The sequence below is a fragment of the Ammospiza caudacuta genome, chromosome 8, assembly GCF_027887145.1.
Source record: "Ammospiza caudacuta isolate bAmmCau1 chromosome 8, bAmmCau1.pri, whole genome shotgun sequence".
Taxonomy (NCBI): domain Eukaryota; kingdom Metazoa; phylum Chordata; class Aves; order Passeriformes; family Passerellidae; genus Ammospiza; species Ammospiza caudacuta.
In genome coordinates, this window is record NC_080600.1 from 10,572,777 (window position 1) to 10,589,048 (window position 16,272).

The following is a 16,272-nucleotide window of genomic DNA, read 5'->3' on the forward strand; positions in this document are numbered from 1 at the left end:
GAGGGCTTCTCTGCTGTATTTGAAAAAACAAAACCATTTTGAAGAACCTTCTTGAAGTTCAACGAGATCAGCAGTTTCTTTTCAAAATAGAAGAATAGTCATGTGCAATTTCTAAGATGTTGCCAGAACTAGACCAAAAAAAACCCCAATCTCAGAACACTTCTATCCAGCCATGTGGATGCTGAAGCATTCTGCTAAAAATCTGCTTAGCATAATTGCACTCTGTACAAAGTTCCCCATCACCTGAACCTCAAGAAATGGGGTGCTGTGTGTCCGGTATTAGCAAGGAGATGTCTGGTGGTGTGGCCACATCTTTAACTGGTTGCCTGCTTTACCAGGGCTGCTTGGTTCTTAGCAAAACACACAGAGCACCTACTGTGCCATTCATGAATGCATCACATTCCCATGACAGCTGGCAGCCATTGCTTGCTTCCTAAAATATTAGGATATATGTGTTCTTGCTTCTTTTCCCAGATGCAAACAGTGAAAAGGGAATCAGCCCATGGAGAGATGAGGATAAGCTACAAATCTCTTTGATCCTTTCATATCTGGGGAAATAATCCTCTGGGATCTCCAAAACCCCAAAGAAATTAATGGAAGGCTTCTCAAGAGGATTGAGCCTCAAGTTAGAAACCCCATCCCCATCATGGATATTCACAGGTGTATTCTTACAGTACTCTAACAGAGCAGGGCATATTTCCTTTGTTTCAGGGAAGAACTGAGATAACAGGCAAGGTTTGAATTTGATCAAGACCTGGAATAACCACTGGTATAAAGTACGACTCACAAAAACACACAGCCATGAAAATCTGCCCAGATCTGCAATTTTATGTATTTAATTTCCTAAAAAATCTGATCCTGGGTGATGCTGCTCTGAATGCTACCTCCTTTCCACAGCTCCTTTTCCTGCTTAGGAGACAGGACCAGCAGATCACCATAGCTGAGGCACCAGGGTCACACAGATGCCCCAGGGCACACCAGCTGCCCACAGCAGACTCACAGTTGCCACCAAGGCTGGGAATTCCTCCAGAACAATTATTATTGGAGATAAGGCATAAAAAGTAAAGAAACCAGCAGGACCTTGGCAACTCAGGGTAGATTTGCAGGATTGCCAGCAGAAGGGAAGCACAATCAAAAAATAGCCAGTAAAACCTTTCTTCTTGTAAACAGAGCACGTTTTTGGTTGTGCGACTGAACAGCAATAAACAGAGAGCCAGGGACAATAACCACAAGGACATTTTCACACAGCCTCTTCTCAGGTTAAACTCAATTTCCCACTAGCTTGTCATTACTGTGATTATGGGACTGTTACTGCTGGTGTATCACAGCCTGAGGTGTAACGCTGCCAACACACAAGTGCATCCCAGCCCCTGGCCAGGCAGCATTCCTGGGAAGTGCACTGCTCCTACTGGAAGCTAGAGAACAGCTCCAGCCTGGAAGAGGCAACTTTGGGAGCAGGAAATTGCATCATAACTGCACACAAAGAACACCATGATGGAGCTCAGTGGTGGTAGAATGGGACTCAAATCCCCAGGATTAAGCCTTGACTTTGCAAAGGGCTCGTTCTGTGAGACGGGCTGGGGAGGCTGTCCAGGCCTTTTTGTTCATTCTCTGTGCCCACCCCAGACACCAAGGGGAACAAGGGGCAGAAGACAGGAATGCCATCAGCTTGCTGGTCTGTTTTCACACCTCAGGGGCCTGGAATGTTCCAAGGAAACATCCACAAATCACACTATCTATCTACTTTGAACAAGCCACTGAGGACTTGGCTAGGCCAGCACTGTAACCATCCAGAGTAACCTGCTGCCAAGGCAGCTTCTCACTGTCTGGCTATAAATCTGGGTCTGACATATGCATATGCCATGTTTTCCAGCTTTCTGGCTTTCTGTCCTTTATTTTTTAATTCCAGAATGATTACAGTTAAGGAATACTATCTCATCAAAATGCCTATCAGCACACTAGCTTGTAAACACTCATAATAAGAATGGCTAATAAAATACAGTTTATTAGCCAGCCTTGTACAGTATTTTTACAGCCTTTTCCACTCATCACTGAGGAAAAATAAATCCTTTGCAGCTGTTCTGAAGCTGGCATTGCCACTAGCCTCCCTTGGTCTCACTTGTAACAAGCTGAGTAATTAAAGTCCTTATAGGAGCATCAGGGTTTTTTATTGCCCACCCCAATCCAGTCCTCTGCTCTCTGACTCAGAGAGGAACTGCCGCAAATATTGTTTCCTAAACAGATCAGCAACAAAACTTGCTTCTGTTGTGTTAAATGATGGAAAAATTCAGCAGCTCAGCAGCTTGAGAGTCCTTGTTTCCTGTGCCAGAATGCCAAGGAAAAACCCAGTGACCTCTCAGAAGTCTGGCAGATCAAAATCCCTGCTCAAGATTGTGGAAGAGCTGCCCATGAATCACTGGGGTCAAAATGGCAACAAGCAAATATCTGCAAGTGTGTAGGGTAGGGGGAAGCCTTCACTACAGGAAGTCCTTAGGAACCAGTTTGGAGTGATGGTGGGTAAATGATGATTTGTTTAGGGTTTAAGCAAACTATAAACATTTTGTTTATATTTATGCCATGATCTTGCTTGTTCTCAGCCACCAACTGAGCAAATGAACTACTAGGTAGAAACATTGTAAAAAGCTTAAACCATTGATTCAAAAGAGAATGTTTTCCTCAGTGGAAAACCATGCACAGGCTTCTCTAGAACAAGATGCTTTTTTGTAGCAAAGTCTGTGTTTTCAAAGGCACTTGGTGAAGTCAATTATTATGATATATGGAGTTACATTCCATGAGGTAAACATAAAACCAAATGCTTGGCCATAAACATAAACCTCCTAAGTTTTCCTCCTCCTTCTGTCCTTTTATCTCTTTTTATTGCTACATTCAGAAGGATAAATTGGTAATTTATTGAAAAATTAATGGTAACATTTACCGAAGTGGCACTATTCACTACTCATTTTACTGTGAAGAGTCTGGTTTTAGGAGCTTTTCCTTTATGTTTTTTAACACAAGCATAAACAAAAATGATCCTGAAAAGATGACCATAGTTATTTTCCCCCTTAACTTGCTTCATTTAAAAAAAGAAGTACTTAAACAAAAAAAAAGGAAAGAGGTTTCTTTGTAGAAATACTTTTCCTTATCAAGTTCTCAGTGTGGCAATCCAGCACTGCAGCCTGGAGGAGGTAGTAGAGGTAAAGAGATGGGCCCAGGGCACCTGGGAAGCAGCCAGAAAAAATCCTCAGCAGTTTCAGTGTGGGATTCTTATCTAGATTAACAAAAATCTCTTTGACTCCCGGTACTAATTTAGACCATTGACCTGGCTAAGGCACCCAGATCATTCAAGGGATTATCCCTCATTAGCATCCAAGCCTAGGGTACACTTACTACAGTAAATGCATGATTACAGTAAATTATTCCTTCAGACACTGTCACAGCACATGTCACAGTTGAGATGACAACAATACACACAATAAAAAAATTACCCTCTGTTCATCACTTGATAAGTTATTCCCCATTATCCCATTATGTCCCCAGTGGCTCACCTGTACCCCAGGTGTCAAAATCAGTCTGGTTCAGACCAGGCAGTGTCTCCTTGTTGCTCTCAATCCTGTACTGAGCTCCATCTCTGGCTGTATCTCACCCCCAAATCATGTCAGGGTCACCATACAGTACATGTCACAGCTGAGACAGCCACGATACACAGAGCAGCACCATACACTACCCGAAGGCTGAAAGCATTTTACCCTTCTTGTCCTTCAGCCCAGCCTTTTATCCCCTGCTGTTGCTGCCCTGCACCTGTGTGCCCTCTGTTCCCTTTGGGGGTTGGTCAGTGCCCCTGGGCACTCCATGGCTCGTTCCCTTCAACAGCATTCACCTGTCCTGCACAGCTGTGCCCACTGGGGATGAGGCTGGGCCAGCCCCACTCCCAATCACCACAAACTCTGTGTCTGCAAGACACTGGCAGCAGCCCTTAGCAGGGTTTGCAGGGAAGGTGAATCACCACTGATAGCACAATTTACATCCCTGACAAAAAGAAATAATTCTTCCTTAGGGTACAAAGCAGTGCCTGTGCTTGGGGGCCATGTGAGGAAGGTGCTGGGCAGCTGTTTTGGTCAGATGGGCCAGGCTGGTTGCCCAGCTCCCCCTGAGGCTTGCTCTGCACAGGGTGTAACACATCCTTGAGGAGGAGCTCCAGGCTGCCACCCCCTCCAGCCCAGATCACAGTGATATGTGGTGGTGCTTATCACAGAATGCTCTAACTATGGATTCTAACACAGGGAAGCTTTTGAGAGCAAATCCTTGGTCTTCCAAAGGATCTTCCTTCCCCAAGCACCAATTACAGACTGAACTGAGCAACTGAGGGCATTCCTTGTGCTATTAGCACATTTTAATGAAACCCACCATATTAATATAGTAATTCAGCTGGACTGGAAACTGTCCACGTAAGACATCTGTGACTACACTTCTTATGTTTTAATTCTTCCATTTCTACAGGGCAAATCACTCCTACCTTCTGACATGCCCAGGAACTGAATAGACAGTGATAACTTTCTGTGGGACTGATAATTGAATTAAATCCATTCAGTTCCAGAAGTTATCACAATTCAAAATGAGGAAGTCTTTGTCAGCTGAACTTCCACAGGGCCGAATACTCTATATAATTTATATAATGACAAGTGTATGAAAATGGTATAGGATTTTTTTCTGTAAGAGCAGCATCCTGCATTGAGAGAAAGCATCTCATTATAAATACATCCTCTGAAGCACTCTAACAATCTAAAAATACAGCCTAAGAGTGAAGTCACACTGTATTTAGTCCCACAGTTTTCTATTTTATTCAGTACTTATGCAAACCCATTCAGCAGATGCTTTAGGCAGTGCCCTTGAAGGACTCAGGCATCCTCTAAGTCATCCTCTCACCAGTGGGCTGCCACACATGAGTGCAAATGCAGGATTTGGATTAGGCTCTCTGCATAAGGGGATTTTATGCTGCTGCCCATTGCTCTGGGTTAATATCAGAGATGAAAAGCCAAACAGTCCGCATGGCACCGAAAGGCTGCAGGATTTGTTTCAGAGAATGACCCACAAAAAACCATGAGGCAATGAGCTTTACTCTTCAGCTGAGCCCCAGGGGCACTGCTGCTGAGCACAGCTCTGCAGCTCCTGGAAGCTTCAGAAAGGCCCTTGGAGAAAACATTTGTTAAAGGGAGGTGTGATACTGCAAGTCTAGAGATCAGGAGCTTTCTTGGGGAGATGTCACTGGCAAGGGATGGCTGTGGACAGAGAATGAGGGGTGGCTGGTCTCCAGGAAGGTGTACTTTGGCTCTGTAGGAATTCCAAGCATCCACCCAGTGCTTCCAAATCAAGCTTAATATAAGTCACAGCTAAAATGACTGGATGGTCAAACTCAAGCCAGGCAAATGGGTGAGAAAAGGGTCTTCAACCAGCACAACAGCAGCTAAAGACAACTACCATTATTGACTGGGCAAATCTGTAATATCTTCTCCCCTCTACACAGGATGAGTTCTCAGATTGGCGCCAGAAAACTATTTAAAAAAATTATACACAGTACTGCCCATTAATACATGGGTTTGAAAATCTAACCAGTGTGGAAGTGGCTTTCTCTAGCCTCACATTTCTGATTCAACACTGGGAGAAGCCCTTCTGTTGAGTTAATCCTGATCTGCTGAAGATGATACATTAAATCAACACCTGTCAGTTTTCAGTAATTTCTCAAAGGGAACTGCCTTTGTGATGGATTTTCTGTGGCGAGAAATGTAACAGAAAGGAATTGTGGTAAACGAAGGAATTCTGCTGAAAAGCCACTACCAATTTAAAGTAGATAATGAGCACCAGAGCTATTGTGAAAGCAATTAATTCTAATCACTTACCAGACAATAAAATTTAATTATGGGTTCTTTGAAAACGAAAAACCCAACAATTATTCTTAATAGGCTTTTCTTGATGGCAGATAGGGAGCAGAATTTGTTGAGGCTGGTTTTCCTGCAGTTAATTTTTTAAAAAATCAGTTAAGGATGCCTAGGCTTACATTAATATATAAACCAGAGCTATTGTGCTAAGTTAAGATCCCACGAGACAGAAAAACAATCTTCAAGGAACTTCTCAATATGCTTTTATATAATTGGCATTCTCCTCTCTGCTGAGGTCTCAGATCTTTGTTATCTGTCCAGGGGTGCTTTCAGCTCAGAACAGCAGGATGTCTCCAGCTTCAATTCAGGTACATTCTTGGTATAAAAATGAAAATTACAAGTGTTTGTTTTGCCATGCAAACATTTAGGTGCTGTTTAGGTGAGGAGTACCACTGGTGTGGCCCAGGCCACAGCAAAAGCAGGTGACTCCTGCTCTGTGTCAATGTAGCTGTGGCCCACATCCACTTTCTTCCTGCACCAGGTGCTGCTTCAATTTCAAATAGAAAACTACCTACTCTCCTCCAGTCTAGCTGTCTCAGCTAGCCTGAGCTGCTTGAGGACAGCACGAGGGTGGAGAAGCACCATCCCTAGTATTTCTCATTTTGATGTCCTGCTCATCTGTTTCTCTCCCAACCAGCTGCAGAGCACAACTGCTCTTGCACCTGAAATAGCTTCCAAACCCCTCAAAATCTAACAAGATGTGAGGCAGTCCTGTGTACAAGAAGTTACTGAAAATCCTTTACTAGAAACATAAACTAAAAAATTTAGAATTTCCCTAATGACTTTAATGTCATTCCATCTTGCCCTGTAGACTCTGTGCCATTTGGGGATCGTGTCCTCAGGGTCTGCTTTTTCTGTTTCAGATGGTGAATGGCATTACTATCCTGAGTGTCTGGGATAACACAGGCATACTCCTCCTCCTCAGCACCATGTCAGCATCTCTTTGCTTACCCTGCTAAGCTCACAGCCACGTTTTGTGTTCTGTACAAAAACTGCACGGGGACGCTCCTCACGCAGCACTGCTCCTGAGGCACCAGGTACTTGGGGATCCAAATGAGCTAAGCTGCAAACCAGATAAATTCTGGCATCTTTATTGCTCTAGGAAGAGCACTAAAAAAATCTCAGCACTCAAAAAATCTTATATCCTTCAGGATATACTAGGAAGTCAGCCCTGCTGGCAGTAAGAACACACTATTTATGTCCTTTCAGCTGGCTACGTCAATGAATTCAAAATTTAACCATAGGCTCAGGTTTGACCCTCAGCAAAGGTCACATTTTGACCACTTCACCTCCACCATTTTGTCTCCCATGAACCTTGACAGGCAGCAAACACTTCAGCCCATGCCCTGAGATGCTTAGTCAGAACATAACCCACTTTTCTAAGAGTTGTTCCCAGTGCTTCTGTCAGAAGGGAATGGATTGTAATGCCTCTCAAAGACAGTGAATAGCAGAGGGACGCTTTAAGCTAGAATAAGGTCTCATTAGTAGAAGAGATCTTGAAGGAGAAGAGCTTGGCAGCATTTAGTAACGCTCAGGAAGTCAGAAAAAAGAACAAGATTATCTAGAGCTGGAAGAGGAAATATTTTTCCTGAAAAGGCACCTGATTCTCCCTGTGAATATCTTGGGTGATCATTTAGCCCAGAGGCTAAAAGTAGTGTAAAATCAGCACAGCAACATTACGCTGGCTTTGCACTAGTGAAAGCAACTCCATAGAGACTTCCAAAATCCCATATCCGTAAGAAACTTTGCGGTATATTGTGGCATTCACATTCTCTGAAAAACTTCCTTCACCCAGGATTTTTCTCCTGGGAAGCTGAGAGACCTCAGAGAAAAGGGAAACAATTCTTATCTCAATTGCTTCTCCTGTGTTGTGCTCATGTGGAATGTGTTTGGAGATTGTTTATCCACAGGTGATTGTTTCATTGGATTCTGCTGTGAGTAGTTTTGACTCTTTGGCCAATCAGGGCCAAGCTGTGCCAGGACTCTTTCCAGAGTCATGAGTTTTTATTATTATCTTTTTAGCATTCAGTAAGTATCCTTGCTGTATTCTTTAGTATAGTATAGTATTCTTTAATATAATATAGTATAATAAAGTAATAAATTAGCCTTCTGAGAACATGGAGTCAGATGCATCATTCCTGCCTTCCTCGGGACATGCCCTGCTAATACAATAGTATATGAGTAAAAAAACTGGCTTTTAATAACAGGAAATGTTCCCTGGAAGGATGAATTCTGACAAAACTGCAAACCCTTGCAAAACAGCTGCACTTGCCACCCTTGGATATTGTTTCAGACAATCCAGAGCATTCATCCAAGATTACGGTAATCCCAAAGCACTAGCATTACTCCCTAGCAATTATTCATTGTTTCCCAAAAGTTCATTATCATAAAGCTTGAACATGATTTGCAACAAATACTTTTGTCTTGCAGTTTCATCGTTACAAACTTCCCTAAATTAAAAGAGTTTATCTCAAGTGGTACTATCAGCCTGCAGAATTCAATATATTTTAATTATGTGGATGAGTGAGAGTTGAGCCTTCTTAGATAATGACAAAATGTTCTCCATTTAATCAGCCCACATCAAAAGGTTCATGTTCATATTTAAATTCTCTTCAATATAAAGGTGAAATATATGTTATAGCATAACTAGATTATTGAAATCTAGTTATGCTATATGAAATCCCTGACAAGGGGGAGAGAATGATGCATCTGACTCCATCTTATCAGAAGGCTAATTAATTACTTTATTATACTATATTATTCTATACTAGATTACATTACATCTATACTGAATCTGCCATGCACTCAACTCTGCACGCACTGCCCAGAATCTCGTGACTGTCAGCTGACAGTCCCAAAACACACTTGGACCTGATAGGCCAAGGAAACAGAACACCATCACTTTGGGTGTTTTGCATTCCAAATTGCATTCCATATTGCATTCTACTTTGGCACAACACAGGCACAGCAAATGATAAGAATTGTTTTTTCTTTCTCTGATGTTCAGAGAAGGTGAAACCCAGAAATATTCTCAGGAAGAATTGTGCCTTGCTTTTCTCTGTGAAGAGAAATGTGGTGACACTAGATTATTCCCTATAAATTACATGATGCAGTGGTAGACATCGGGATGCAGAAGGAAGAAAAACAGAGGGTTTGGGAACTGTTTGGCAGCTGACTGGTGTAGCAGAGCAGATTTCCATGTCCTGCAGATGGCTAATGCACTGGTGTTCCTGTGCTCCACATGGCATGGCAGCACCTCCTGCCCATGCAGAGATGGCAGCAGCAGCACCATGGCATGGAAGCTTCCCAAGGCCCAGGCTGCTCTGACTATGGCTTGGGATTAAAAACACTGTGAACATAAGGAGCCAGAGGTCCTCTCTCATTTACCAGCTGATGTGGGCTGTGGCATGAGCCCACCCTCCTGCCAGTGTTTGCTGGCACCAGGCTGGCACACAGGCAGCAGGTGTGCATCGAGGCTCAGCACAGCACACACTGCAGCTGTGGGTCTCGGTACTGTGATAACCTCCAATCCTTCCCCACCTTTATAGAGGCCTTTATTGCAAAGATACAGAGGTGCTGGGCTCCCAGGCAGACTCCTAGATGTGTCTAATGCAAGCACAAATGGATTTTTAAACCTTGGGAGTGCAAAACATACATGGTGTGTGGGGGAAGGAAAAGAAGATGCCCTAAAGACTGTGGCAACATCCAGTCCAGGAAATCCAGCAACCTGCAAGTCAAGCAAGACTCATTTCTCTGCTCACTGCCCAGAGCTCTTTCAGATCATGGAGTAATTTCTACTTGGTTGTTTCCTAGTCACAAACTTGACTTTGACTGTTTTAATGGCCTCAGAGCAAAGAGTTTTTCTAAGGTTTTTCAGAAGGTTTTTTTCTTTTATTTATATAAAGAATACACTTTCATCATGCTGTGCTTTAAGAGCTCTATCAGGAAAGCAGAAAGAGGTAGTGCTGAATTGTCCAACCTCTTACATTCTTTTCTTTTTGCTTTCACTAAGCTGAACTATCCCAGCCTTGCTACTAACCTGTGCAGAGGCTGCCTGAGCAATTCCCAAGTGGTTTAAAGGGTGCTAACTTCAGAAGAGTAAAGCCAGGAAGGTGATCAACTGGAGAAAGAGCCTGACTTCAATATTCAACAGTGCCTCCTGGGAAATCAAGCCTCCAGAGCTTCCCATCATTCAGCACACTTGGAGAGCTATCCTCCAAAGTGTGCTCAGCAGACTGACTACTGAGAAAAAAAACCCCACTGTTCCTAAAAATTAGTTCCCTTTATATTTCATCAGTGCTCTTGTCACCATTTCTTGTGCTTATCTCAAAAGTTGTGCTTTGTACTGTCTCTTATACCTTCATGAATCTCTTTTATCAGCTCTTTTTTAAGACAGTAAAAAAGAGTAAAATTATTTGAGTGCTCGTAGATTAGGATATTTCTTAACTCTGAACTGCCTCCTCTTTCATCTGTCATTGTCAACCTCCCCAAGATTAATAAGAAAAAGACATTTGTAAGAGAGAATCCACTGAGAGCAGAGATGAGCTTGGTACAAAGGATACTAATTGTAACATTTTTTTAGCTCTGCATTGATCCCAACAGCTGTAGATACTCAAAAATCTTTTCCTATAGTGTCCGCACAAAAAAAGAAAGGCACATCAAGAAAAAAGTTCAGCCAAGCATCACTGTGGGCCTGAAGTAAGCTGGAGGATGATTTCTTGACTCCTTCTGACCATGACAGAAGTTGGAGTTTCATCTTTCATCAGTCAGAACAACGGGGAGGGAGGAGAGGAGACACCAAAAGGAGATGGAGCAAAGGCGGGAAAGGCGATAGCGTGTGTACAGAGGGGGGAAAGGGCCCAGAGTTTAGCACCAGCAGCAAATCAACATTACTGCATAATTACACAGTACTCAGAGTGTATTCAGCCCTGGTGTGTTTTTCTACAGGATTCCACTCCAATTGTATGGACACCAAAGGAGCTGAGGATGAAGTACCTGCAGCTGCTGCAGCAACAGGAATGTGTGCACAAGTATAGATAATGGATACAGCCACACTGTCAGCTAACTGGCACAGCAACACTCGCTCACAAAGCTCAATTAACAGCAAAGTTTTCCTATTCTTCCAGAACTGGCAGCCCCTTTACAAAAGTTCCCATCTCTCCAATATTTGTTAGCCCACTGCTCTGTCTCCTCACCTGCATTTCACAAGTCTGTTTGAGGGGATCAGGGCTTCTCCCTGCGCTGGAACACACACAGCTGGAGCCCTTGTCTTCCTGCTCTTTTCCCAGCACCTCCTCACCTCTGAGGCATTTCAGCAGCTCTGCACTAAATGATGAGGTCACTGTCACATGTAAAAATGATGGTTTCTTAACATACCAGTGTTCATCAATGCTTTAAAAAGAAGACTCAAAAAAAGAGCAGAATCTGGCCATGCAGAATTTAAGAATGAGTAGCTGTCACAATCCGGGCATTTATTTCATTTTCAACTCATAAGGTGAGTGACAAAACAAAAGCAGAAGAACAAGAGAATACAGATGTTTTAAGATATTGCTTTTTTCACTACTAGAGGTGAAAGCAGGGTGGGTGGATGTGAGATGACACCAGCTGCTAATGGGATTTTTGCCACTGAAAAAACATGCACAGGTTGCCTTTGAAGGGCTGCTCCATTAACCACCATTAGTCACTCATTTCACAACTGAATGGGTGAACAATTGATGCCTTTGGGCTCTTCTGGAGTTTTGGTTGGTTTGGGGGTTTATGTTGTTGTTGTGAGTTTTTCTAATAACATCTCTACTCTAAAAGTGCAAAGCTCTCCCTGTGCACAGCAGGCAGGGTTGTGTTCATCACAAAATATAGTACTGAAGAAATATCATGAAAAGAACACTTGGGATGGCAACCAGAAATAAAGTCTGGCTCAAAAATTGGTCTTGGCAGTTGGTACCTAGAGTTGAGAGAGTCCCTTGGTAACTGAAGGCAATCACAGACTCTGCTCATACCTTTGCTCATATTAGGAACAGCTCTCATCAGATTTTATATCTTTCCTGATATGTTTCAGCATTAATTAAAGAAAAAAAAAAAAAAAAACAGAAAATTTCTTCACCTTGATTCTCCTCTACACTCAAAGCTTCTTGGGAGCACACACAAGAAGCAGCCCAGGTTTGATCCTCTCATCCACTGGAAGAAAACATTCCACTTCAGCTTACTCTAGCAAGTACCAGAGAAGTTGTCCAGCTTTGGATGCTCCCAGCTCCTGGGTGTGCTGTGTGCACACTGCAGGCCAAGCATGACAGATACATGCTCCTCAGCTGCTCCAGGTTTAGAGAAGGCCCTGCATGTGCTGCAGGACACAGAGCTGCTGAGGTCTTCTGCCCTGCAGACAGCCAAGGAAAACATATCTCACATGCTACAGCAGGGATCTGCTCCACAGACAGCAGCTGAAGGTGCTGCCAGAGCTGAAAAGGTGGAATGGAAATGAAATGGTCATTGAACTGGGAGGGGGTAAAGCACTGCAACACTTTCACTTCATTTTCAAAGGATTTGATTTTAATGCCCACAATCACGGCACAAAATGTTGGACAGCAACATGTGGGAAGTCTTTGGGGAGTTCTCCCCTTTTGAAGGCAGAAAGAAGGCTGAGAAACAGTTTTTATGATACAGGGAGAGCCACCTGAATTCACAATATTGAATGAGAATGTAAAAAACAGTAATGATAATAGCCTGAAGGACTGAGCAGAACTTGGGAGCAATTCTAGGACACACACATGCAGCCTTTTTCTCCCATCAGATCTGCAGGCTGAAAAAGACCAAACAAAAGCAAAATACATGGAAAGATGGTTAGGTGGATGATCTGAAATCTACTCTCTTTTGAGGCACCAGAAGCAGTAAGATTGCAGGCTGGAGAGAGTTCTATGCAGTGTTCCCATTGTCAGTCTGTCTGTAGTGGAAGAGACTCCTGGAGTCCAATTTTCCAGAGTATTTGAGAGCTTCAGCAAAAAGCTTTGTCACCTGTCAATACAAAGCAGAGGAGGACTGAGCATTGCAAAGGCTGCATGACAGAGCAGGCTCCACACTTCTGCTCTGCCACCCTGAAACTTCCTGGTGCAGCTCCAGTCCTCGAGTTCATCCAAATCAATACCAATTTCAAGGTGGCTGGGCACAGGATATGCTCCAGCCCTCTGGAGCCTGTGTGTCCAGCTGCAGAGATGCAGATGTGCCCAGGCTTCCTTTGCAAGACAGCTCTGTCCTGTGAGAGCTGCTGTTTACAGCCCAAATGTAAAGACAACCAGGCTTGTTTTCCTCTCTCAAACTAAGACTCTACAATCCAAACAGTTCAGTGAAAGGCATCAAGCAGGTGTGGTAATAAATTCTGGCTGGGGACCCTTGTTGTGGTTGTCAGAAGGTGTTTTGCTAGTAGGCAATGATGCATCTTCAATTCCCCATTTCTGCTAACCATGCCTGGCCATCATCCTGTGAACCTTCAGCTTGTCATTCTCCCTGCCTCCTCTCACTCCAACCACAGCAGAAGCTTTTGAACAGCTGGACACCAGCTCAAGGCACTGGGCTCCATGTCAGTGGCCACCAAAATCAGTGAGAGTTTGGCTGCTGTGCTTAATGAGAACCAAATGAGGCTCTTCTGTGACAGTCAAAGCCCCTTGCAAAGGAAGGCAAGGTGCTGCTGGCAGCAGGAGTCCCACCTTCCATTCCCTAATTTTTATTCCCTATCAGTGTGTGAAGGGCTTTGTCAGGAGCTACATAAAACCCACAGGACTGGTAACTGGGACTGCAACAGAACAGGCAGCAATTCCACCTGGATGGCACTTCTGAACTGGACTGCCCCAAGGATCACTCAAGAAAGCACAGTTACATCCTGCTGTAAGGTTTAAGGAGCCAGGATAATATAATATAGCAGGATAATATTCCACTAAAAAGCACTTCCCATGCCTAATTTAAAGATGTTACATGCAACCCTGTGTGAGATGCTTGTTTTGAAGTGAAAATGATGCAGCAACAATTTCAGCTGCATAGTGCGGGACTCAGGACATCAGAATTTGTATTTTTTTGTTTGGTTTGATTTGGTTGGGTTGTCATTGCTGTCATTTTATATGGTAGCAAAAAGAAGATATATTTGAACTGTACCATGATTTTCAGATACATTATTTGTCAAAGATAATGAGGGTCCAAACAGACAGGAATTTATGGTCACAAGGGCTTGGAAGCTCTGAAGGCTCTTATGTCTAAGAGGAGAAAGAACAATATGAGAAATACCTTGAAGTTGGTGAGCAGAGCAGTCCCAGTGTCAATAGCCATCCTCCTGATCACATAATTATCATGGAGAAACCTGGTGCTGCTGTTGGGCAGGTTAATCACCAGATCTACCTTCCTATCCCTCAGCAGCCTGAAGAGACAAGGCACAAGACAGTGTGACAGTCTGTCCTTCCTAATAAAAACCCCAAATTAATAGCACAGGCAAGCAGCTAAACAACCCTGAAAAATGTCATTTGAGCTTAGTCTTTGCTCAAGAAATGAGGGTTGGGGGAGTTAAGGCACTAGGCTTTATTCAGGATTTTGGATTTATTTCAGTTCTAGTCAGCAATGCAAAGCAGTATTCAGCCTTGATACAGCTCAGCACAACTGAGATGTTTATTTAGCCTTTAATGACAGTCAGTCATGCTTCAGTTAAAGGCATGATTCTCACTCAGGTAAAGGCATGACTGACTGTCATTAAAAGGCTAAATATTCAAATTTCATGTATCCTTGTATGAAAATATAGCATGGAGCAATACATGTAAGCCATACTAAACAGGACTGTGCAATGAGATCCTCATTAAGCTGAAACCTCCCTGCTGTGGCATCTCCAGACAGAATCAGATAAACCAAAACTTTTGGATTGAATTCAAAGCCCCATTAAACCCCTACCATTGATCTCAACAGGACCATCAATTTACCCCTTGCATTTGCTGTCCTGGACTGTAAACACACATTGGACAAGGTGGGTGGGTCTCTTACCTCCTGACTGAAGGGAGGCCAGGGCTCTGGCTCTCCTGTGATGGCCATGCCACAGGATTTGCTGGGATGCCATTAGCATTGAGCCAGGCTGAGGTTGCTTCTGTGGCATAAAGCTGTCCCAGGAAAAAAATATATATTTACTATGTACTTCACAATACCAAAACTTTTCATTGAACTCATCTGGGCCTGATCCAACACACAGCCTTGTTGTCAGAGCTGGTTTTGGAGGGCATTTTTCATAAAAGGGGTGTCTCTCCATATAGAGAGACACACAGAGAACAGAACAACCTTCCCAACTTTCTGTTATCTGTGATTTCCTGATGGATGATAGTCAGTGAATGCTAGTAGCACTACCAGAAGCAGTGAAGTGGCTTAGGAAAGCCTAAATCCCTGTGACTTTCAAAAGGGCTTAAGTTCAATCACTTGTATTTTTTTTTTTTTGCCATGTTTATTTTCTTTTTTAATGCCTAGTGCTAAGTTTTGAAAAGCAGAACTCTCACCAGTCTTCTGTGGCTGTGCTGCTTTTCCATAGACATATGGGTGCAAAATACAGAGGAGTTACAAGAGTGATGTAAACACCACAAAGTTCATCTATCTGCAGCCTGAGTGTCACTGAAAATGCAGCACTACACAGATATACTCCATAAAAAAGGGTTTTCCTTCCTTGTCTCCTGCCATACATGGCATCCCATTGGCATTTTTATTTCTTGGAGAAGCTGGGGGAGTGTACAATGTCATCTTGGCTGCAGAGCCAGGGTTGTTCCTGCCCTCACAACAGACCCATATGCTCAATTAAACATGAAAGCTTTTAATTGGGTGGTACCTGCTGACTTTATGGATCACTCAGCTAAAAATCCCTGTTGTAAACTGAAAACACCCTTTCTTGTCTATCCTCAAAGGAACTCCAATGTTCCTGTAGCAGGCTGGGGACATTTGAGATTTTGAAAGCTCTCCAGCTTTAACTAAGTGGAGCCACCTACCTTGAAGCCTTGCTCATGCAGCAGCTCTGCTACACTGAGGAACCTGGGGCGGAAGGACTCCTGAAAAAGGACATTTTTTAGATATAGCACCAAAGGTAGGATTTGGAACAGTACATTTTTGGGCAACATGAAGCTCCTCCCCACTGTGCTAAGAGGCAAATTCACTTTTCTGTGCTGTGTGCATGGACAGAAATGTCTGCATGTGCATGTACAGCACAATTCCCAAGAGAACTGTCTGGATCCTGAAGCCCAAGTGACTCTGAACTAAGATATATTGTGTTACACCAGAGAAAGTTCCCATACTAAGTCAGACTGCAACCACTAAAGATTTGCTACTGTATATGAAATATCTG

At 43.3% G+C, this 16,272-nt stretch overlaps 1 protein-coding gene across 1 annotated transcript in view; it reads right to left on the reverse strand.

Moving 5' to 3' along the window:
* Positions 1 to 12,757: 12,757 nt before the first annotated feature.
* The window catches only part of CPS1 (carbamoyl-phosphate synthase 1), a 90,974-nt gene continuing 87,459 nt past the window's right edge, over positions 12,758 to 16,272 (reverse strand). The window contains exons 35-38 of the mRNA XM_058809651.1: positions 15,920 to 15,979; positions 14,940 to 15,052; positions 14,199 to 14,328; positions 12,758 to 12,938 (exon numbers count right to left, since the gene is read on the reverse strand). Coding sequence (XP_058665634.1) covers positions 12,840 to 12,938; positions 14,199 to 14,328; positions 14,940 to 15,052; positions 15,920 to 15,979 — 402 coding nt within the window. The 3' untranslated portion in view covers positions 12,758 to 12,839. The remainder of the gene's footprint in view (positions 12,939 to 14,198; positions 14,329 to 14,939; positions 15,053 to 15,919; positions 15,980 to 16,272) is intronic.